Source organism: Lacerta agilis, chromosome Z (assembly GCF_009819535.1).
Source record: "Lacerta agilis isolate rLacAgi1 chromosome Z, rLacAgi1.pri, whole genome shotgun sequence".
Lineage (NCBI taxonomy): Eukaryota > Metazoa > Chordata > Lepidosauria > Squamata > Lacertidae > Lacerta > Lacerta agilis.
Genome location: NC_046331.1, coordinates 43,312,007 through 43,336,037, shown reverse-complemented (window position 1 = coordinate 43,336,037; position 24,031 = coordinate 43,312,007). Strand labels below are relative to the sequence as shown.

Here is a 24,031-nt window from a genome sequence, read left to right as displayed (position 1 = left end):
ATGCTCCTCTGATAAAGGCGCACAGATTTCGCCCGCTTCAGGGGTTGGCGCGTGGGTCCCTCTGGAGAAGAATGTGTACTTGAGGGCTTGGTTGGAGAAGGTGCTCCGGGAAGGTTACAGCAGAGCCAGCCGCTGCCCACACGCCTCTCTAGGAACTGTGCTGCATGAGTGTTAGACTAAGTCTCGAGCTGCCCTGACAATTTCTGCCAAATCTCGAAAGGCTTGGAGCAGCTGCTGCCATGCGCTTGGCGCTTGGCGACCGGAGCCTCAACTTTTCCAACCAGAGCGCGGCGGGAAGCGCTGGTAACTTGAGTTTCGACAGCCAGCTGCTGGCCTCTCCTGCTGGGAGCCTGGGGCGGACGGGACACCTGACGGTGGCTGTGTGCCTGGGCATCATCTTGCTCCTGGGCAGCCTCAACAACCTCCTGGTGGTGCTGATCTTCGTCAAGTTCCAGGCCATCCGGACGCCCATCAACCTGATCCTGCTCAACATCAGCCTCAGCGACCTCCTGGTTTGCGTCTTCGGGACCCCTTTCAGCTTCGCCTCCAGCGTGCGCGGCCGTTGGCTCCTAGGCAAGGCCGGCTGCAAGTGGTACGGCTTCGCCAACTCCCTCTTCGGTAGGTTTTTAGAGCAAGGCTCTGGTTTGGCGGATGAGGCTCGAGTCGCGGCATGTTTGGGAAAGCAGAGGGGTTTGCCTTTAGGGTATCCAAAGTTCCTGCGTGGTTTTAAACATCGAAATTTCTGAAGTTCCAGTTCATTTATGTATTAATTTATTAGATAAATTAACTCCTCCACAGTTCTAAAGATCTCCTTCCCTATGAAGTAGGCAGATAGACTGGCCAAATATCACCCAGTGCAAGTGTGATTCATGGCTGAGCTGGGATTCGAACCCTGGTCTCCCAGGTCATAGTCCAACATGCTAGCTGTTACAGCACACTGGCTATGTGGAGACCACACCAGAGAAAGCCATAGAGTTGACCCAGCCTTGACCAAAGAAGCTATGTGTGTGCTGCCGGTGGTCCCATTCACACCAGTAAAGTGCTCCGGAACAGTCATAGAGAATCCTGGGGACTTGTTAAGCATGATAGGAATTGTCACTGTGAGGCCAGCACCCTTTAACTACAGTTCCTTGGGAGAAACTACCGTATTACTGTTAAAGGGTGCTTTAAATGTATGGTGTAGATCTGACTTTTCATTTCTGCCCCCCAAAATTTAGCAAATTGTATGAGTGATGCAAGTTTTCATAATTGCTTCTCTTATTTTGGCCAATTTATGCTGCATTTAAAAAGTATTATTTGCATACTTTACTGTTGCTTTGCCGGTCATGGAAAAAGGCAAAAAGTTATTCTAAGCCTTTGGGTGACTCTGTCCCCTGTGCCAAGTCCAAGACCATTGGCAATTTGACTCTGCAACTCCTCCAGACTTTCAAAACTGTTCATGTACTTTCAAGCCAATCTCCATAGTCAGGAATCTTAGGACTCAGCCATACAGCTGCAAATATAACATTTTAAGTGTGTTTTAAGTGCATAATACAAAAGTTACACTAGAAGTTGATGGCCAGCTTATGACAAATTCAATTTATTTTTTAAACTTATTTTTTTTACATTTTCATAGCATTTTTATATGTGCCTAGATTCCACCCTTGACAGTCTCTTCATTCTGTGTACTGACCAGACCTAAACCTTCAAGGTTGCTGCATCAGTGTGCCCACCCACCATGTGTGTGCTGGGACCTTGCCCTTTCCGTCTTTCCAAACATGCATTTTGCTGCATTCACAGGTCACATTTGTTTGGGTGTACATCTAAAGATGCAATGTGTGAAATTACCATAAACAGCCACTATCTTTAAGGTCGAAAAGTGTCAGAATCTGGGGGTCTGGCAGGGTGGTGGATCTGAAAGCCCAGGCCAGCCCTACCATTAGGTTGAGTGGGGTGGGGTGAATTTGGGTGTCATGAAAGGGCAGCTAATTCTTAGTAGTTTAATTGTGCAAGCTGAAAATAGAAAACACATCTGGACCTGTCATGAGTTGAGCTCAGTGGTTGATCTCTGAGCTGCTACGGGCACCTCTGCAAATGTATTAACTGCCCCTAAAATTCCAGCTTCTTTCAAATATGGCTATCATTTTTGTTGCCAGCAGGGTTGTAGGATAAAGCATCAATGTGCAGCCTGATTCTGCACTAATCTCCTGGGCTTCTGTACCCCTGTAGCTCATCCATTGTTCATGATATTATCCGTATGTGACACAGTTAATCTCTCTAGCTGGGATGTGTCACAGTCCATCTGCTTCAATCAGAATCATGACTTCTCCTGCATGCACTCTTTCCTCTTAGCAGGGACTGGCTACCTTTCCACACATGTCTCACAAAGGAAATTTGGGGTGCCTTGCAGGGGCGTAGCTAGGTAAATTGGTACCCGGGGGCAAAAAAATTTTTGACACCCCCCCCCGCATCTCCATATGTAGCTAAACGTAATGTGCAGAATCAAACCATAGTTTGCTTTTGACCATTTACTGAACTGGATTGGGCTAGTACGTTGGCAACCTGAAATGCTCACATCCATTTCAGCAAGTCGGAAACACACCTTACTGTGTGGATTTCTGGCTGTTAGAAAAGGCAATGCAGCACATTTCCCTTCAGAATAGCCTATTCAGCTATTTTCCTTTCTACTTTAAAAAAAACAAAAAACTGTAATCTTTTGTAAGCAAACTATAACTTGAAACTTAGCCATAGGTTGTCTGCATTGCCCTGCAGAAGGTTTTGTCAATCCCTCTCCCTCCCCGCTCCACAGCCAGCGTTTGCTACAACCTGAGCCTTCTGGCTCCTTTGCTTGATGATCCGTGTTGTTGCTTGTGTCTTTTGCCGGGGCTGCTGAAACGGGTGGGGAGGGGAGAGAGAAAGACGCTGCACAACTGGGGGGGGGGGAGTTGATCTTCCGGAACTAGTAACTGTCACTCATGCATACCCTAAATTTTGGGAGGGGGGCGAGAGATTAAGGCAGCACTTTTCCTCCTGGTTTAATTGATAGCTATAAGATTAATAAGGCAAACCGCAGGAGGAGGCAAGCTGAACGTGATGAAAAAAGAAAGTATCGTGGAAGGAGACTTGCTGCAGAGCCGGTTTGAGACCTCTAATTCAGGAAAGAAAGGATCTCTAATTCAGGAAAGAAAGGATCTCTCCCCCCCCACCCCCCAGCACGCGTTACCCCGGCTTTGCTCCAAACAAATCCATCCCCTCCCCCCAAAAGTTGTCGTTTTACAAGCACCTGAAATCAGGTTTTGTTTTCTTTTTTTTAAGAGAAACCTCTTAAATCGCCAGGGGTTTTTTTCTTTGTGGGGTGGGGGGGGGGGTTGAGAGGCAGTTGTGGGAAGGAGTTTGCAAAAGAGAAAAGTGGGAAAGTTGCCATTTGGGGATCTAGAGGGAACAGAAGCATGTAAAAGTAAAGACAGCAGCTTTGGGAGGAGAAACCTTCGAAATCTTTTTTTTAAAAAAAGGTTTGTGTGTGTTTCCTTTAAAGAAAGCCGGACGGGGTGGGGGGGGGAGGGAGGCAACAGAAGAACCTCCATTCAGAGAGAAAAGGCAGGAAAGAAGTTGGATCTCTCTCGCAATGCTGCACAGAATGTTACCGAACAAAAGATCCTCTTCCCTGACTCCCTCACCTCTCGCTCGCTTTTGCATAGCTGAGTGCCTGGAAGGCATTTCTCATGCTTTTTTTGTCCCTCTTCTCTCCCCCCCAAAGTTGAACACTCTTTGCAAACACCGATCGGATACTCTCCATGCACACGAAAACACACACACACACACATACACACAAACCACCCGGTTCTCCACGAGGGCGCACCATTCTCTGTTTCTCTGTTGAGAAAACAGACGGCAGTTTTACAAAAGAAAAAACCAAACCCCCGAGCAAAAAGAAAGAGAGGTTGGGGGGGGGGTGAGGACATATGCACCCCAGCAACTTCCCAGTTACTTTTCCTGGTCGGTTTCATTTTCTTCCTCGCAGCGTGGGCAGCCTCGGAAAAAGAAAAAATACAAAAGAAAGCTGCAGGCGCGCGGGACGAGGGGCGGGGCCAGCGAGGAGGCATCACGGGCCAGCCAGCCACTAGCGTGGCGCCGCGCTAGCCCGCCCCTCGCCTCCTCTCAGGGCCACCCCCCCCCAAGCCCAGCAGCCTCGGAAGAAAAAGAAAAATACAAAAGAATACTGTAGGCGCGGGCTGGCTCTGGCTGCGTTGCTGATCGCGGGGGTGGGGCCAGCTCCGAGAGTGTCAACCCCCCTCCCAGGGGAAAGCTAGCTGAGCCGGCTGAGAGGCTGAGAGAGCAGCGGCCGCCTGGCGATATAAAGCTAGCCACCGGTCGCACATTGGGCTCACGGATCGCGGCGAGGGTGGGGCTGGCCGCCCGCTTCACCCTCCCCAGGGGTTGAACTGGGGGCGTCCCGCCCCCATCGCCCCCCCCATAGCGACGCCCCTGGTGCCTTGTGTATGAAGATGCAGAGAGCCATAAAGGCAAGACCTGGCTTTTACTGAGGGATAGATGCAAGATGAGATCTACCAGCTCTGAAATCAGGAAACAGGAAACAAAATTCCCAAAGATCACAGAGTCTGGCTTTCTTCCTTGTGAGAAGGTTATTTTCTATGTTTTTATAATGCCAATTTGCAAACAAGCAGGATAAGCCAGTATGGGTGAAGAGGACGGCAGCTGGTTCTGGCCTCTAAATATATGCAGGGTTGGTGCCAGCCTATTTTGCATCCTAGGCTAGGCTAACTACTGTACAGTGGTACCTCGGGTTACATATGCTTCAGGTTACATACGCTTCAGGTTACATACTCCGCTAACCCAGAAATAACGCTTCAGGTTAAGAACTTTGCTTCAGGATAAGAACAGAAATTGTGCTCTGGCGGCGCAGTGGCAGCGGGAGGCCCCATTAGTTAAAGTGGTGCTTCAGGTTAAGAACAGTTTCAGGTTAAGAACGGGCCTTCGGAACGAATTAAGCACGTAACCCAAGGTACCACTGTACTTGCATTCTCCAGCCTCAATTGCTAATTTCAATTTTCAGAAACAGGTGTCTTGTAGAAAAACTGAAATGCACAAAACTTGAAACTGCTAAATTTATTTTAAATTGCAAGAATAAGTCATACAATAATAATGGATTGATTATCTCAAATACAAAAGAAAATGTTTCAACATGCAAATCATCTTGAATAATTTTGTGAACTGTGACCTCAAAATTTAAGTCTCTTAAAAGTTTCCATTTCAGGCACATCAAAATCTTTGCGTGACTTTTCCTTTGCATATTTTGTCACCTTCATCTGCCTTCAGGTCAAGTGAGGATGTTTGGGCATGTTCAATTGATATACCGGTAGTTGCCAGGTTTTTATCAGTTTGAGCTTTGACACTGGAAATGTGAGAAGAATCCTTTGATTAACTGAAACATTAAAAATAGGTAAAGGACCCCTGGATTGTTAAGTCCGGGCAAAAGCGACTGTGGGGTTGTGACGCTCATCTTGCTTTCAGGCTGAGGGAGATGGCGTTTGTCTGCAGACAGCTTTCCAGGTCATGTGGCCAGCAGGACTAAACCGCATCTGGCACAATGGAACACTGTGACAGAAGCCAGAGTGCATGGAAACGCCGTTTATGTTCCCGCCGCAGTGGTACCTATTTATCTGCTTGCACTGGCGTGCTTTCAAACTGCTAGCTTGGCAGGAGCTGGGACAGAGCAACGGGTACTCACTCTGTCATGGGGATTCAAACCGCTGACCTTCTGATCGGCAAGCCCAAGAGGCTCAGTGGTTTAGACCACAGCGCCACCTGCGTCTTATCCACACTTCCTGTTGTCCCATTGCTCCCCCCCCCCCCGGGAAAACAACTCTTTAGTGCTCAATCTGAGCAAACAGCAATTACCGCCCTCCAGTGGATGTCAAAACCGCAGACATCATCTCATTTCACCACCACACCACACCCGCCCCTAGGGGCCCCCCTCCTCCTATGTCACCACCACCCTCCCCCTACTCCTACTCCTCCTACAAACCACCGTAGTCAACACCCCCACTGCCTCCAGCCTGCATCGCCTCCTCCAGAGCCAGGGCAGGTGTAAAAGCCAACTCCATCGACTCCACTGCCACCTCGAGAGCTAGAACGGCCCGAAAAGCCGGCTTCGCCGACTCCACCGCCACCTCGAGAGCCAGGCCAGCCCCAAAACCCACCTCCACTGACTCCCACGCCGCCTCAAGAGCCAGGCCAGCCCCAAAAGCTATCTCCGCCACCGCCTCCAGAGCCAGTCTGCCCCAAAGCTGTCTCTGCTGACTCCACCACTACCTCAAGAGGCACCCCGTCCCCAAAATCTGCCTCCGACGCCTTTTGCAAAGGAGGAATAGATTTGCAAATTAAGTGAGTATTTATCATTGGCAAAATTAACGGCCGCAATAAGAAATCAATCTAAATGAAAGCTAAAAGATGAATGGAAATGCTATGAGGATTACATGGTAAAATATTGCTCAAAAAATAATATACTATCATGCCTTGATTAAGAGATATGAAGTAAATAAAATAGAAAATTTAGAAATGAATTAGGTGAATCAATATACAAATTAATATAAAAGGAAATCTGGAATGCAAGAGTAAGTTTACAACGTTCTTTTTGTGGAAGTCAAATTGGTGATGGAGGGAAGTCAGAGGGGTGTGGGGAGGGGATTTTGGTGGTGGGATAAAGAAAGAAATTTGTGTAAGGAAGAATTACAATGTGATGTAATTTACTGTATAATTTTGATGTATGAAAACTATTGTAATAATTATAAGGTTGTAAATAAATATTTGTTTTTTAAATTTTTTTAAAAAAAACCCAAAGAAAAAGTTAAAACTCACCCACAGTTTTAAAAGGCAAGACTAAAACATCCCATCCCACCCAAAAAGTTAAAAGCCAAAGGCTTTGCGGAAAAGAATAATAAATAATATAATAAACTTTTATTTATATCCCACTCTCCCCGGCCGAAGTCAGGCTCAGGGTAGCTAACATCAGATATATAACATTAATATAAAATCAAACAATAATTAAATTACATCCTTAAAAAAGGTCAAAATCAAATTAAAGTCTAATTAGATGGCTTTCCACAGGGTTAGGGTTGGGAACAGTAAGTGCTCATCGGCCCAACTGTTTACGCTGGTCTTATATGGGCCTGTGAGAATGCTGGGAGGCCTCTTTCATATTAGTTCTTATAAAAAAGAAAAAGAAAAGGGGAGTCAGGCTGAGCCCTGACCAAAGGCCTGGCAAAACAACTCCGTCTTGCAGGCCCTGTGGAAAGATGTCAAATCCTGCAGGGCCCTGATCTCTTGTGGCAGAGCGTTCCACCAGCCGGGGCCAAGGCCAAAAAGGCCCTGGGCTCTGGTTGAGGCCAGCCTAATCTCTCTGAGGCCCGGGATCTCCAATGTGTTATTATTTGCAGACTGTAAGGTCCTCCGTGGGGCGTACCAGGAGAGGCCGTCCCGTAGGTATGAGGGTCCTAGGCCATATAGGGCTTTAAAGGTCAAAACCAGCACCTTAAACTTGATCCTGTACTCCACTGGGAGCCAGTGCAGCTGGTAAAGCACTGGATGAATGTAGTCCCGCGCGAAGACCCCGTAAGGAGTCTTGCCACGGCATTCTGCACTCGCTGGAGTTTCTGAGTCAGCTTCAGGGGCAGCCTCACATAGAGTGAGTTACAATAATCAAGCCTGGAGGTGACTGTTGCATGGATCACAGTGGCAAGATCAGGGCAAGAGAGGTAAGGGACCAACTGTTTAGCACAGCGGAGAAATATTTTTCCCCCCTCCTGGTGCATAATGGTAAGTAATGATGGTGCCTGGCAAACCTCCTTGGGGAGAGCATCCCGCAAGCAAGGAACCACCACTGAAAAGGCCTCTTCTTGTGCTGCACCCCCTCCAGACCCCCCCTTGGAAGGGGCAGATGGAGAAGGACCTCTGGTGACGATCGCAGGTTATGGTTTAGTACATAGCAGGGAAAGGTATTGGGTTCCTGAGCTGGATATCACCTGTCTCCCAACGTCACAGGTTTACAATCCAGCATTCCAAAAGCAGTTCTTTGATCCGTTATCTCTTGGCTGCTCTCTCTCTCTTGCAGGCATCGTTTCCCTTGTGTCTCTTTCCATCCTCTCCTATGAGCGCTATGTCACGGTCCTGCGGAGGCAGGCCAAGCCGGTTGTGTCCAGTTACACCAAGTCCTGGCTTTGCATCATTGCCTCCTGGATCTACTCTTTGTTCTGGACCTTGCCGCCTCTTTTCGGCTGGAGCAGCTATGGCCCCGAAGGGCCTGGCACGACCTGCTCTGTCTCTTGGCATGCCAAGACTCCCAGCAACTTCTCCTACATCATCTGCCTCTTCATCTTCTGCCTCATCTTGCCCCTCCTGACGATGATCTACTGCTATGGGAAAATCCTGCAGACGATTAGAAAGGTAAACCAAAGCCCCCTAACCTCTTTGACAGAATGTGGTGGTGCAGTTGTGTGTGCACACATGTCACGTTGCTGGCCTGAGGTTGTTAGCTTGGATTTGTTAGGAGGGGCAGGTGTGTCTCTTGTTTGGAGCTGTGTCTAGATCAGGGGTAGGCAACCTAAGGCCCGTGGGCCAGATGCAGCCCAATTGCCTTCTAAATGCAGCCCTTGGACGATTCGGGAATCAGCATGTTTTTACATGAGTAGAATGTGTCCTTTTATTTAAAATGCATCTCTGGGTTATTTGTGGGGCATAGGAATTCGTTCTTTTCCCCCCAAAATATAGTCCAGCCCACCACATGGTCTGAGGGACGGTGGACCGGCCCATGGCTGAAAAAGGTTGCTGACCCTTGGTGTAGGAGCTCTTCCAGGGCTCCCACAGAGGATTGTGCAACTTGCACAAAATGTCTCCCTCCCCTTATTTATAGAATCCTACTTCAAGGGAGAAGAACATTTACTTTTGGTGTAAGCTTATGAATGGTTGAATCACAGCAGCATTTTTAAGTTCCCAGGGATTGAGAGGTAGCTGTGAATTCTAGCAGCTGGCAGTTGTGTAAGAGCCGAAAGTTGCGTACTGCGACTTCAGAAAAATCACAGGGACGATAAGACAATTACTGTCATTGACTTTTTTTTTTTTTAAAGAAAGAGCAGAGCCTCCAGAAATGATTTCAGTGAATAGAAGCAGATTAGCAGCAAGGGAAACATGGGAAGCAGTGTGATATATTCTCCTTATATAAATAGCAAAAGCAGTGCCAGGCTTTGAACATATTCATCTGCTTTGTACTGAATCAGATGATTTGGAGAAGGGACACAATTCAATGGAAACCCATTTATTCAGAGTCATGAGGACTAGAATATTTAGTCTTAGGGGTGGAGCCATAGCTTAGCTGTAGAGCATGGATTCTGCATGGAGAAGGTTCCAGGTAGGGCTGTGAAATGCTTCCTGTCAGTGCAGATGTGCCAACCTTGGGTGTGGAAACTTGGATGCCAGATGTGACCCTCAAGGCTTTTCTATTCAGACCTTGAAACTCCCCCCAGGCCAATATTTCTCCCCACAACCCTGCACAGCACCATGTTTGAGTGCTTTCACCTTGCATAAATGTGTCCTGAGATGATGGCAAATCCTCTGTCTTTCTTGGATGTGGGCTTGTGTGGAAACCTCTGGCTTTTGCATGACTAGAGTGTTTGGGGAGCAGCTGGCCCTCCAGATGTTGAACCCAAATATCAGTTGCTGGAAATAGCAGGTAGGGAGAGTGATGTTGAAGCAGACTGGACCTGTTTGCATGCTTCCCATTTGACCTGATCTAGCTTTTCTTATGATCTCCCACCCCCAAAACCACTAAGCTGGCCCTGTATTGTCACAGAGTAATAATGAACAGTCATAACAAGGCTGCCTTCCAAGACCTGGTGCTCTCTAGTTGGGTTGGACCATTCTCATCATCCCTGACCGCTGGTTATGCTGGGTGGGGCTGATGGGAGTTTTATTCAAACAACATGTGGAGTGGCAAATGCTCCCCACATCTGGAAAGAAGGGTTGGAAACAAAGAGGCAAGTACCGGTAAATAGAATGGCAATCTCACTTTTTTGCTAAGTCCATATAAGAAGGTGAGAAGCATCTTACTGGTCCACCAACCCCGTGTGCTATTTCCAACAATGGACAAGCAGATGCCAGAAAGGTTTCAGAAAAGGCCAATTAAAATGATCAAGGGGATGGAGTTATCCCCTATGAGGTTACAGTATTTGGACCTTTTTTCCTTAACAAAATACAGTAGGTTGCATGATAGAAAATAAAACATTATGCATGGTATGGAGAAAGTGGATAGAAGCAATTCCCCCCCCCCCTCCTTCTCATAACACTAGAAGATTCAGGACAGATGCACAGAGTCAAACTATGGAACTTGCTCCCACAAGAGGCAATGATCATCATGTAAAAGAGGATTGGACAAATTCCTGGAGGATAAGACTGTCACTGGCTGCTACTAACCCTGATGGAATGCTTTTGAATACTATTTGCTAGAAACCGTAGGAGGAGAGAAGGCTCTTGTGCTCAGATCCTGCTTGTGGGCCTCCCATAATGGGCCTCAGGATGCCCAACTCAATGGGCCACTGGTGGCACTTATGTTCTTGCACCCCCAGGAAGCTGTCAGAGGAAACTGAAGTTCCTGCTTGTAAATAAATACCTTTGCTACTGGGACCACACAGAGGGCCCCAGGTTTCGGAACGTTGCTCTAAAGAGTTAAAGGAGCTGGTGCAAAAAAATAAATAAAAAATGATTTGGGGAATGGCCTGCGTTTGGGTAAGGTGGTGCAGAGTGCAATGAAGAAGAAACTCTATGAAAATGTCCCCTCTCTCATATTTTAGCAGGTCTGTAGGTTCCACCTGACATCTGTTCAGAAAAGAGAACATCACATCCTGTTCATGGTGGTGTCAATGGTCACCTGTTACCTCCTCTGCTCGATGCCATATGGAATTGTCTCCCTGATTGCGACATTTGGCCAGCCCGGAATAATCAGCCCCTCAGTGAGCATTATCCCGTCCATTCTGGCCAAGACTAGCACGTTTGTGAATCCCATCCTTTATGTCCTCTTGAACAAGCAGGTAAGAACATGATAGCATATCATGAGAACATCAGAAGAGCCTGGTGGAGCAGACCAGTGGCCCATCTAGTCCAGCATCCCTCTTGTGCCCAGGTGCAACACACTCTTTTGCCTGACTCATGGAGAATAACCAGGCAGCACAGCATAATTTTGGGTCAAATCAGGCCGCAACTTTATTGACTACAGATGTAAGAGGTTTGGCATAGGCATTGGGTACAACCATTGGCTTCCAATGTCCTGGTCATAACTTCTCCCTCTGCTCTCCCTTTTCTGACTTCTGCTGTGCATCCATTTGCTGCTACAAACACAGTTTCTCATTGACTGACACACAGTATTACAATAGCCTGTGCTGCCTGGCTCCACCCCCCTCTCCACCCCACCATCTTTTCTCCAAGGTATGTTTAAGCTTCAAATCACCAACTCTCACCTGCTGCTGATGACTTGGCAGGTTGCTGCTGCAGCACTGCTTGCGGCTGTGTGTATGGGGGGGGGGGGACAGTGTGCAATTTTAGCACTATTGTTATGGGAGAGTGTGAAACCTTCCCAGCCCCCTTCTGCTCTGTTTTGAACCAAAATATTTCAACAGTTGGGATGATTTGGGAAAGGGCTTGAAAAAGCATGTGCAGAAAAAGCATCAAAGGACTGTTTGAGAGGCTTTAACTGTGAGCATTTTTGTGACCTGCAAATGGACATGGGTGGCGCTGTGGGTTAAACCACAGCTTGCCGATCAGGAGGTTGGCGGTTCGAATCCCCGCGATGGTGGGAGCTCCTGTTGCTCTGTCCCAGCTCCGGCCAACTTGGCAGTTCGAAAGCACGTCAAAGTGCAAGTAGATAAATAGGTACCGCTCTGGCAGGAAGGTAAATGGCATTTCCGTGCGCTGCTCTGGTTCGCCAGAAACGGCTTAGTCATGCTGGCCACATGACCAAGAAGCTGTATGCCATAAAAGGGAGGGAGAATTTGTGTGTGATTGGGAGGAAGATAGAATGGTGCATATTAGAACATACCACCAGCTTGCAAAACCCAGACTTTGGTTTGGGGACAGGTGGCGCTTACAGCTGAACTGGGTTTCTGGAGATAAGTTTGTGGTGGAGCACATGCTTTGTATGGGGAAACTCCCAAATTCACTCCAGGCATCTCCAGTTTAAAAAGGATCAGATGGGAACAAACCCTTCTCAGCCTGGGCTCTTGTTAAAGGGTTTGTTCCCATCTGATCCTTTTTAAACTGGAGATGCCTGGAGTGAATTTGGGAGTTTCCCCATACAAAGCATGTGCTCCACCACAAACTTATCTCCAGAAACCCTGTGGCACATTGGGTGTTGTTGGGCTCCAACACCCACTGGCCCCAGGCAGCAAGGCCAATGATCGGGAATGGAAGGATATGCAGTCTAGCAACATCTGAGGAGCCAAGGAATTCCCCCTACTGGTAAATTAGAAATGAAGCATAAATGTCAGCATTGCCATTGGTGGCCACAAGGTGGCAGCAAGCAACTATGTCAGCTATGGTTTCTTCAGAAGGCTCAGGAATCTGCCTGCTGTTAGCTATAGTATAATGAGCTAGGACAATTGCTGCTGGGACCCAGTCAGTGTTTTCATAGAATCATAGAACTGTAGAGTTGGAAGGGAACACAAGGGTCATTTTGTCCAATCCCCTTCAATGCAGGAACCTTTTGCCCAACGTGGGGCTTAAACCCACTACCCTAAGATTAAGAGCCTCATGCTCTACCAGTGGTGCTTTCGGTAGATCTGAGGGCCATTGAGAGCCTAACATGAAGGGGTGGGCTGGCTATTCAAGCTGCCTCAAGAGGAATGGGACTAGTTTTCCCACATGTGTTTATCACTTGATGTATGAAAGACAGGAGGACAAACAGCCTGTGTGAAGGAGCTGATCGGTATTATACAACAAAAGCAGTACCATACATCTTTAAACAGCCATGTCTTTCCCCAGAGAATCCTGGGAACTGCAGTTTGCAAAGGGTGCCGATTGCTGGTAGGTATTCAGAATTCTATGATTCGCAGCGTGCTTTAACAATCCATCCCTCTTTGCAGAGAATAGGAGTCTCCTAACTTGCTTTACAAACTACAGTTCCCATGATTCTTTGGGGGTGCAAGTGCTGTGATTCTGCTTTATATATAATGCAGATGGGGCCTTTGCCTAATGCCACAGATTGGTTGTTTGCAGCATCCTAGGAGGTGTTTGAGCAAATAGAGCTGCAGACCCCCCCACACACACTTCATTGAGCTGTCAATCATAATCAAGGAGCAGGGAGGTGAGGCATGTGCAGCCCACACCAGCTGCTGCTGCTGCTGGGATAGGGAAAGACTGAGTGGGTGAACAGCAAGCTGCCTGGGCCAATGGAAAGAGGTGCAATCTGGACTGGGGGAGGCAGTGTCAGGGAGAGGCTAGTTGTTCCCCTAGCAACTGTGGTCCCCTCCTCCTGGAGGTCTTTCTTCTTCTTCTTCTTCTTCTTCTTCTTCTTCTTCTTCTTCTTCTTCTTCTTCTTCTTCTTCTTCTTCTTCTTCGGAATCTTTCCAGACCTGCTGAAAGAGGCGGTCATTAAACTGCTTCTTAAAAAAACATCTTTAGACCCGGCCAGTATGGCCAACTATCGCCCAGTCTCAAATCTACCATTCCTGGGCAAGGTGATTGAGCGGGTGGTTGCTGAACAACTCCAAGCATGCCTGGAAGAAACGGACCATTTGGATCCCTTCCAATCGGGATTCAGGCCTCATCATGGGACTGAAACTGCCTTGGTCGCGCTGGTCGATGATCTCCGGCGGGCTAGGAACAAAGGTGAGAGCTGTTTCCTAGTTCTTCTGGATCTCTCAGCGGCCTTTGATACCATCGACCATAACATCCTTCTGGACAGGCTATAGAGGGGCTGGGAGCTGGGGGCACTGTTATACTGTGGTTCCGCTCCTTCCTCCTGGGCCGTGTTCAGAAAGTGCTGCTTGCTTTGGGAATCCAAAGCAAGAAACTAAATTGAGGGTTGAATGTGATGGCTAAAAAGATTTGCCCAAGTTAACTGCGGTGAGCTTGTTTGTTTTTGCTTGTATGCTGAATTTCACATTTTGTTTGGTTTCCTTCCCCCGCCTCCAGTTTTACAAGTGTTTCATCATTCTCATAAAATGCGGGCCTCCACCAAAGCAACTGCAAACCACTTTGAATTCAAAAGCAAGCCAGGATTTCAACAATGCAGCTGGTGGAACGTTCGAAATCCAATTGTCCTGCATGCAGACAGATGAAATGCCAAACCAAAGGGATGCTGGACTCCCTACTACAAGGAAGCAGAAAACTCTTGTGGCTTCACTATGAGTCCTAGCTTGAAGAGGCTTGTTTTGGCATCTTCAGCCTGATGCCCATTTGGTGACTTGCACCTAGACTTCCAGACTGATCCAAAGTCACACGTGCTTGCTCAAAACTTTGAGAGCAGTTAGAGGTGAGTGGAGGAACTTCTCTCTAGAAATGCCCAATGCTACCCTGCTTATTGCTGGAGTGTAGCACCAGAGTGACGAAGTGTGACCTCTGCTGTATGGAAAAGAAATCAGAAGATGCTGTCAGCTTTTTAGGTTTTGCACAGGAGAGCAGGGTGACTCATTGCTGCCTCTCTCTGCCAGCCAGTTCCAGTCATATGCCTGTCCACACTACTACAACTTTAGGCCAGCTTTATTGCAGTTTAAATGTTGTGGCTTCCCCCAAGATCAGAGGCATAACTAGGCTCTCTTCCACCCTTGGCAAGGAGATTTATTGGTGCCTCCAAATCAAGTGGAGATCATGGACCAGAAATTCAAATGTTTTTGTTGTCACCTTCTGGGCTCTGCAAGTGACTTCCTCCATGGCCATGGGCATTATAAACTACCTTATACTGGTTGCCTTTGTAAGCTAGGCTTCCTCAGTATGCTTTTGACTACAGTTCCCATCAGCCCTAGCCAAGGATGATGGGACTTTTAGTCCCTAGCATCTGGAAGCCACCAGTTTGTGGAAAGGCTAATGCAGCTCAGTTACTGTCAACCCAAACTGGGAACAACTGTCCGGGATCTCAGGCAGAGAGAGGCCTAACTATTGAGAGAGGAGGATCAGGTACTACCTGCTACCCATGCCACCTCTCTCAATCTGTCTTGGCGTTTGTATACTTCCTGGTATGATACAAGCAATGTCCTCAGGCCAGGCCTTGTGCAGAGCTTAGGCCGATGGCTACACAAGGCACCGAGCAGAGCTTAGGTGTTGCTTCAGCGACAGCCAGGGCTCATCCACACCTACGCTTTTCCCGCTGCTTTCCTCCTCTTTACCACTGAATTGGAGTAAACGTCAATTGGGTTTTCTGCAGATTAGCGTTTGCTCTGATTCAGCAATGAAGAATTGGTTGTCCCAGGAAAAGCAGTGGGGCAAACAGAAAAACTGCTCAAACCTGTGGCTAGGAAGCATGGGACAAGCAGAAACTCTCAGACGTATGCTTTCTAGGCATGGGACAAGTTTAAGTATGGACAAGCCCTCAGATGGAGCCCTATGGTGGTAGGTGTATTCCAGCTGCAAGCTTCATATTCACTGCAAGGAGGCTCTGTGATGATGGAGTCCTCCAAATCAGAGATTGGCAATGCTTCATCTGTGAGCCAGAAGAGCTCTGGTGCCACATACTCATATTGTAGATGTGCTTCTGGGATGCACTCTGTGTGCCATTTCCCCCCTCCGAACTAGAGTCCCAAGTCTCACTTGGGATCATGAGACAGGAATGATTCCTGGCTCATAATGCCACCCAACTCACCCTGGTTCAGAAATAGAAGTCAAGAAATGCAAATCCAACCAGCGAGAGGCTTAAAAAAGAAAAGAAAAGATCAATGCAGAACCCACTGTCAGCAGAAAATGAGCCTGAAACTATTGTGACATGAGATCACTAAAAACACAGCACTCAAACCCAACGAAAGAGGGAAACAAAAGAGATGTAAACAGGCTGGAAGAACAAAGGAATCCACCTGACGCCTACTTGTGTTGGTGTGATGTGGCCAGTGGCGGAGCCTCATGCTCTGGCACTGGGGGGGGGAGGCAAAGAGCAGGCAGGGGCAGGGCTGGCGTGCGTCCTGGGGGCGTGGTGCGATCCCCCCCGCACTGCTCTTCCTCTGCCAGTGGATGTGGCTACCATTTGTCAGGTTGGTGCTTCCAATATGTTTCTCCATCTTGAATCTTGAATCACGGAGTTGGAAGGGGCCCTGAGAATCATCTAGCAAAACTCCATGCAGCTGTCTGCAGCCTTGTTGTTATCAGCACCATGCTTTAACAAACTGAGCTATTTTGGGCTGCTACAGCTGATAGGATTTGCAGTCCAAAACACCTGGATAGCACTAGATTGAAGATGTTCTGGGATAGAGTGTCAGACCAGGCCTAGGGAAATTCGGAGTTCATATCTTGCCTCTGCCATGAAGCTCATTGGGTAACTTCAGGGCAATCTTAGCCCAATCTTTCTCAAAGGGTTGTTGCAAGTAAAATAGAAACATCGTCACCCACCTCTTTCCCCCTTTTCTTCCTAATGTCTCAACAAACAAAACTGATTTGTAAAAATGTTACATGGAAAAAATACGAGAGAGACATTGCACATACCTTTTTTAAATCAAGAAAATCTTTAATAAAAAAATAAAAATAAAAATTGCAGAGGTGGGGAGAATCATGTACACCACCTTGAATCCCTGAGCAGTATAGAAATGTAGTAGGATAATAAATCTTACCATATGAATTGTCCCAGACCCTGTAATCATTATTTTAGGTCCTTTTTCACGTGCCTCCTCCATGAGAGGTCTGGAGGATGGCAACATGAGAATAGATATTCCCCATGGTGGCTCCACATTTCTGGAACTCTCTCCCCAGGCAAGCTTGCCTAGCACGTTCACTACATTATCTTTAGGCACCAGCCTTGGGCTGATTAACATTCTATGGCCTTTTACATGTGTCTGTCAGACCGTCGCAACGGGGACACCACCATAGAGCACACCCTCTCCCTAGTAACCACTTGTCTTACCTGCTTCTGTGGCCCGAAGAAGGTCATGCATTTCCCGTAACCCCTGAAATAAAATAAATAAATAAATAAATGGAACATTGCTTTGATGGGACATAAGGCATCTTTCTCAGTTGCAGCTTGAGCCCTGTGACTCAGTATCCTGGTTTCAGAGTCCTCCCAACTCCATTTTAATTTGCTAGTCATTATAGATTGATGTGTGAAAATTAAAACAAATGGATATCTGCCTCTTTGTCTTGTTTAAATTTTTTTTAAAAAGGATCTCGCTGATTGACTTGTTTCTGGCTCTGTTTTGCTAGACCTAGACGTGGCTGATCTGAGCTTATTCCACATGTGATCATGGTACACTTTATTGCAATTTCATTCAGAAGTACAATTCCCCACCCCCAACACTTGCACACTTGCAGTTCGAAGAAATGTAGTCCATTCTACTATTCAACTTGTTTTGCTGGATGTGTCAATAAAATTGTCTAAAACAGGCTGCTGAGTGCTGAAACAAATTGTCCCAATTATCTGGGAAGTGAAGAGAGATCGTTATGGGCCTGCATTGAGAAAAATCCTGTACTGTGCAGTGTGGGTGGGTGGGTGAGGGGAGGGATATACTACAGGACCTCCAGAATTTCTTCTCAGTTTAAAACTGGATAATCATGGAGCATCTCTGAAAAAACGAGTAACTTAGGACCCCTCCTTGAGTTTTTATTCTGATTTGTTCGCAGGAAGGTTATGCAATGATGAGCGTTCATACTGATTTGCTTGTAGCTTGTTTGTGGGTCTTCTCACATATCATTTGTTCACCCCACACTTTTCATTGCACTTCCCCGTCACTTTCTAACTGCAAGACGTCCATGGGGCCCTCCTGACTGGAGTTCTATGGTGAGTGTATTTGGCAAAGTAATAGTACATCACACAATAATAGCACATTAGTGGTGGATATATTCTGTGTTATTGGCTGTTCTGTGATATTTCCTTGATGCCATCATATTGTTGTTGCCCAGGGGAGGTGGTATAGTGTAGCAGAAGTGGGGCAAAAAATAAAGCTTGGGACATTTGTGGTATTAAAGGTTACAAAATTTCATCAGGAAGTTCCAGAATGTGCACCAATTGGAAATGAAGCAGTATGATTGTCCTGAAACCCTTGCAAGCATAAACTGTGGACTCAGCTGGAGAGAGAGAGAAAAACCCCAAGCAATTTTCCATAGCGTTTCCCCCCCTTTGTTATAATAATTTTTAATTTATGATTTATTTATAGAGTTTTTTGTGTAGATCAACCAAAGTATTGAAAGCAGGATCGCATGTGGCCACTTCAGTAGCATCATGAGACCATATTTTCACGAATCCACAAAAAAAAGGATGTCTGGAGGGCCCCTGGTGCTTTTCTTTTTTAATGGAGTTGTTGTGCTGGGGGACAGAGCACTTTAATCCAATTCATCCCTCCTGCAAAACACTGCCAGTCTGGAGGCACCCATAGTGAGACATGGAGTAACTCAGTCCAGAAGAACCCACTCGGAAGAAGGACAAGACAGAGTGATGTATACTACAAAGGTGTGGCTGCAGATTTAACGGGGGCATGGATATACAGGTGAAACTCGAAAAATTAGAATATTGTGGAAAGGTTCATTTCTTTCAGTAATTCAACTTAAAAGGTGAAACTAATATATGAGATAGACTCATGACATGCAAAGCGAGATATGTCTAGCCTTTATTTGTTATAATTGTGATGATTATGGCGTCCAGCTGATGAGAACCCCAAATTCACAATTTCAACTTGGGGGTTCTCATCAGCTGTGTGCCATAATCATCACAATTATAACAAATAAAGGCTAGACATATTTCGCTTTGCATGTCATGAGTCTGTCTCATATAATAAACTCCAGTAGCTATTGAAAACAATTGCTTACGTAAATGGACTTTTCCACAATATTCTAATTTTTCGAGTTTCACCTGTATACAAGTAGTCAACACTGGATTGGGAAGAGCCCAGCTCTTTTGAGGGTGGGCAATTATGCTGTGTCTCTGCATCAGGAGCAAATAAATGAGCTGGTTGGTGCAAATACACTCAATCCAGAACGCTTAGCGGCAGAGGTGTCTTCAGTTCCCTTAAAACCTCCTGGCACAGGGCTGGGCCTCTTCAGGGGGGCAGAGGAGGCCGATCGCCAAGCTGAGCACAGTACAGTTCAGTGGCTGGCTCCTCAGTATGAGAGAAGAAGCCACTCCATTGCTGTGCTTGGCTTCCTCTCGATGTGACATCACACATGTGTTGCGCGCATTACCTCACATGCATGCACTGCATGCTGGGCACATGATGTCACACACACATGTCACATGCCAGCCCCCCCCAGTCTTGGGTGCAAGATGGTGCCTCTGATGCAGAGAAAACTGAGTGGAAAGAGGCAAAGTCGAAACGAAGAATCATGCAGAGATGCAAAAGGCATTATCTGTGGATGGGCGCTTTGGGTGCACATCTACTGTTTCTTGTTTTTTCTCACACTGTGTTAGTTGTTTGCTACGTTGTGCCATTCCTGGCATGGAGTTTGGGAGTTAAAATTGTACCTGCAACTCCTAGTAAAATGCACAGTAGCGGCACGTGGCCCTGCTGCTTCTCCGTGGGTGTGAAAAGCACCAGTGGGACTAGCAGCTCTTGCTTGAAGTAGCCAAGCAACACCAAGTGAAGAAAAGTTGCCTACCCGACAACCACATCCTTTCCTCAGCCTTTGCTCCTTGTGAAGCAACAGCAAAGCCTGTGAGCATTTGTCATAAACACCCGGGAAGCTGATAAGTATTTCCGTAGAACGCAAAAGCCCCTGCGCCACCAGCGTATCTGTTTTGCAATCTACTCATCAGCAGAAAAAGTCCCATAACTAGGTCAGCAAGCATCCAGGTTGCCGATTTCCCATTTGTGTCCATGAGTTGTACTGACCTCAGCAATGGAAGTGAATGAGGGAGCCTCAACTTGGGTGGAGCTTGTTCTGTGAACGTATATGGAGTACGTTTCTGAGCACAATTCAAAGTGTTGGTGCTGACCCTTAAAGCCCTAAATGGCCTCGACCCAGTATACCTGAAGGAGTGTCTCCACCCCCATCGTTCTGCCCAGACACTGAGGTCCAGTGCTGAGGGCCTTCTGGCGGTTCCCTCACTACAAGAAGCCAAGTTACAGGGAACCAGGCAGAGGGCCTTCTTGGTAGTGGCGTCTTCCCTGTGGAACACCCTCCCACCAGATGTCAAAGAGAAAAACAACTACCAGACTTTTAGAAGACATCTTAAGGCAGCCCTGTTTAGGGAAGCTTTTAATATTTAATATATTATTGCATTTTAGTATTCTGTTGGAAGCCGCCCAGAGTGGCTGGGGAAACCCAGCCAGTTGGGTGGGGTATAAATAATAAATTATTAGTAAAGGTAAAGGGACCCCTGACTGTTAGGTCCAGTCGCGGACGACTCTGGGGTTGCAGTGCTCATCTCGCTTTACTGGCCGAGGGAGCCAGCGTATAGCTTCTGGGTCATGTGGCCAGCATGACTAAGCCGCTTCTGGTAAACCAGAGTAGCGCACGGAAACACCGTTTACCTTCCCGCTGGAGCAGTATCTATTTACTTGCACTTTGACGTGCTTTCGAACTGCTAGGTTGGCAGGAGCTGGGACCGAGCAACGGGAGCTCACCCCGTCATGGGGATTCGAACCACCGACCTTCTGATCGGCAAGCCCTAGTCTCTGTGGTTTAACCCACAGTGCCACCTGCGTCCCATAATACATTATTATTATTATTATTATTATTATTATTATTATTATTATTATCCATAGATTGTTTGATCAGGGTGATGGGGTCTAAAACAGTAGGAGGAAACCTTAGGTCCAGGGGCTTGAGGGCCTCTCTAGCTGGCTCTCAAAGCTCTCTGTAGGCCATACATCTCCCTAGCTTACACCTGAGTGCTTTGCCTGGCTGAAATGTGTCCTTCAACATTGGTTGCTTGGCTTGCTGGAAGATAGTGAGGGTTGTGTGAGTGTATGTAGAAACTAGCCCATGGTGTGGAGGTAACATTTATACTTGCTGTTCCACCCACTTTTGCCTCTGGCCCTGCCCACCAATGGCATGTGGCCCTTGGAAGGTTGCCCAGAATGGAATGTGGCCCTAGGGCTGAATAGTTTCCCCCACCTTTGTCTAAATGTTTTGTGAGATTACTCACATCTATAGATGGATGGTACATGTACAGTACATAGGAATCTGCACACATCTGATCTGTTAAGTCCTTCTGAGAAGCTACACTTATTAAATTCTCTTAGGAAACCTAAGAAACTTGTGGGTGTGATACAGTTAGGGCAGGGATGGGAAGCTATGGCTGTTGGACTCCAGATTCCATCAGTCCCAACTGGCATGGCCAACGGCTATGGATGACAGTTGTAGTTCAACAAATACCCAGAGGCCTGCTGGCCCCCCTTCCCCAACTTAGAGGGAATGAGTTGTTGGGAGCATTTTTGAAAAGCTCTTACCAACAGTCAACATTTGTAAAAATGTACACCCACACAGTGAGAGGCACATTGTGCCTTGGTACCTAAAAACAGAGTTCTGAACATGATAAAGGTTAGCTAGATTGAAGTAACTGATGATATCACATATCCTGGTACTATAAACACTTTTGGGGGTTGAACATTCGTAAGATCAAACTTGACTGCGATCCTGATTCAGAATTTATCACTTTGGAAAATCTTGCAGTCACTTTCTTTCTATCTTTTTCTCCTGGTCTCTTTCTTTTGTTGCTGCTGAAATTCCAGATTTCGTTGGCCGATATGCATTGTCTTTCCAGCATGACTCAAGAGCTACGCTGCTGTTGTTTTACATAGACTTTATCCATAATTAGCTAAGTGTTACAAGAAATTCTCCCATGAACAGACTAGAACAGGTCTAGTTAGTCAGCACCATGAGGTATCATGGGCTGGAGATCCTCAAGGCGTTAAACCTCAGCTCCTGTGCGTAACAAACTACTGTTGTGGTTTCCCACCTTTTAGACTCACTGAACCTTGACTCAGCAGAGAGCAGCACTAAGCTGGCATGGTGGCAAGGCACAGTCTTTCCCCCCTTTTTGTGTTAGGGTCATCAATTCAGGAAAGGCTTGCAAATAGCCACTGGATTGGTTGGTTCCCCATGGCAAAGAAGAATGGTCTCCAGATTTGATTGTTGCAATGCATTCTCCATGAAGCTACCCTTAACACTAAAAGTCTGTGGTGGGCCAACTGCTCTAGCCTTCAGGACTCTCCTCAGGCTACAGACCCTTCCCTACTGCACTTCCTATTTTGCACACCCATTGAGTGTTCTTTGCTCGGCTAGAAAGTGTCCTTGAACTCTGATAACACTTCTTGTTTCCCTGGATGGAAGATAAAGGTGCCTACGTTGCTGCTGCTGCTAACCTGCCCTTCACTCTGATCATCCTTCACCTAGTGATCAGAAAATTTTATTCACGTATGCCACAACAGCAGCCCAAATCATAAATGCTTAGAAATGGAAGGAGGGTCTAATACCAACAAAGGAGGAATGACAGACAAAACTGATGGAATATGCAGAAATGGCCAGATTAACTAATAGAATAAGAGATTGGGAAGAAAGACTCTTTAAGGAAGATTGGAAAAATATACGTGGATTATCTACAAAAAAAACCATTGTAAGCAAATTAAGGCGTTAGCACGTTTAGAGTAAATTCAGCAGTATAGGGTTAACTTAGAGAAACTGAGAAGTAAAAGACCAGGGATTTATTAGAATATACAATGGAAATGGGTAACTAAAGCAACCCATGGAGGGGGGTGGAGGGGATGTCGATGTCAAGTATATGATATGTGATTTAGTGACTGTAAAAGTTTGCAAAATTAAAAAATTCTGATAAATATTTCTTAGAGAGAGAGAGAGAGAGAGAGAGAGAGAGAGAGAACACAACCAGTCCTTCTTCCCACAGGACTCTGGGGATTATAACTCTGGGAGAGGAATGGGGGGGGTGTCTCCAAACAAACTAGGATTCTTTGGGGGATTGCTAAAGTGGTATAAGAGTGCTTTAAATGACGCTTTAATTGAAATGCCTGCATTGCAGGGGGCTGGACTAAATGACCATCACGGTCCCTTCCAACTCTACAATTCTATGATTCTATGAATGCCTATAGAATTCTTTTTAAAATGCCTCAAAGAAAAGATGTAACTGTAGTGCTGGATGAACTTGTCTGACTATGAGGTGTGTGTGTGTGTGTGTGTGTGTGTATTGGCATTAGCAACTATATGGAAAGGGATGCTGGAAGCAAAGCTATGTTAGGAAGAGAAACTTAATTTGTTGTTCTCTTTCTTTGTTTGTTTCTGACAGGCAGAAATTCAGCAGGTGAGGAGTATGTGAGTCATTGAAATTAATGTGCATTGCTAACTTGGATTCATAAATTTCCTTGGGACTACTCTATGAGTATGACCAGCATTGGAAACAACCCATTGTAATGAATTGCTTTGAAGTCGTTTCATTCTGCACCAGGTAAAGTAATTTTTAGCCCCCCTCCCAATTCCCCCCTCCAGATTTGTCTCTTATTTTGCACAACCAAAGGTGGCAACCCTAGTTGGATACCACACAATGGAGATAAATTGACCCATTATATTTGTACAAATTTGCATACAAAACCCTCTGAAACGTGAAGCAAAACTCTTTCATTTTTAGACTACAGAGGGTTATTTATTTACTGCAAGCTTTGCTGGCTGTTTAGTGTGTGTGTTTTATCTGTAAAAATATTTCTGGACCACATTTTCTTCATAAGGCCTAGAAGGCATAATGCACCATAGAGATATTAAAATGAATTTAAACACAACAAACTTGAACAACAAAACAAAACAGCTGATCAATCAAAATGCCACAAAGCACTGCAAACTATTCAAAAGCAATTGGTTTAATAGAACTAATATAGCTCATTTCACCGTGAAACAAACTATCTTTATTACAGTG

The 24,031-nt window shown here is 46.3% G+C and overlaps 1 protein-coding gene across 1 annotated transcript; it reads left to right on the top strand.

The window, feature by feature from the left end:
• Nucleotides 1-239: 239 nt before the first annotated feature.
• Nucleotides 240-19,324, top strand: LOC117039906 (vertebrate ancient opsin-like). Its single transcript, XM_033137292.1, has 4 exons — nucleotides 240-618; nucleotides 8,111-8,442; nucleotides 10,842-11,078; nucleotides 19,103-19,324. The coding sequence occupies exons 1-4, from the start codon at nucleotides 240-242 to the stop codon at nucleotides 19,322-19,324; spliced, it is 1,170 nt and encodes a 389-aa protein (XP_032993183.1).
• Nucleotides 19,325-24,031: the final 4,707 nt, after the last annotated feature.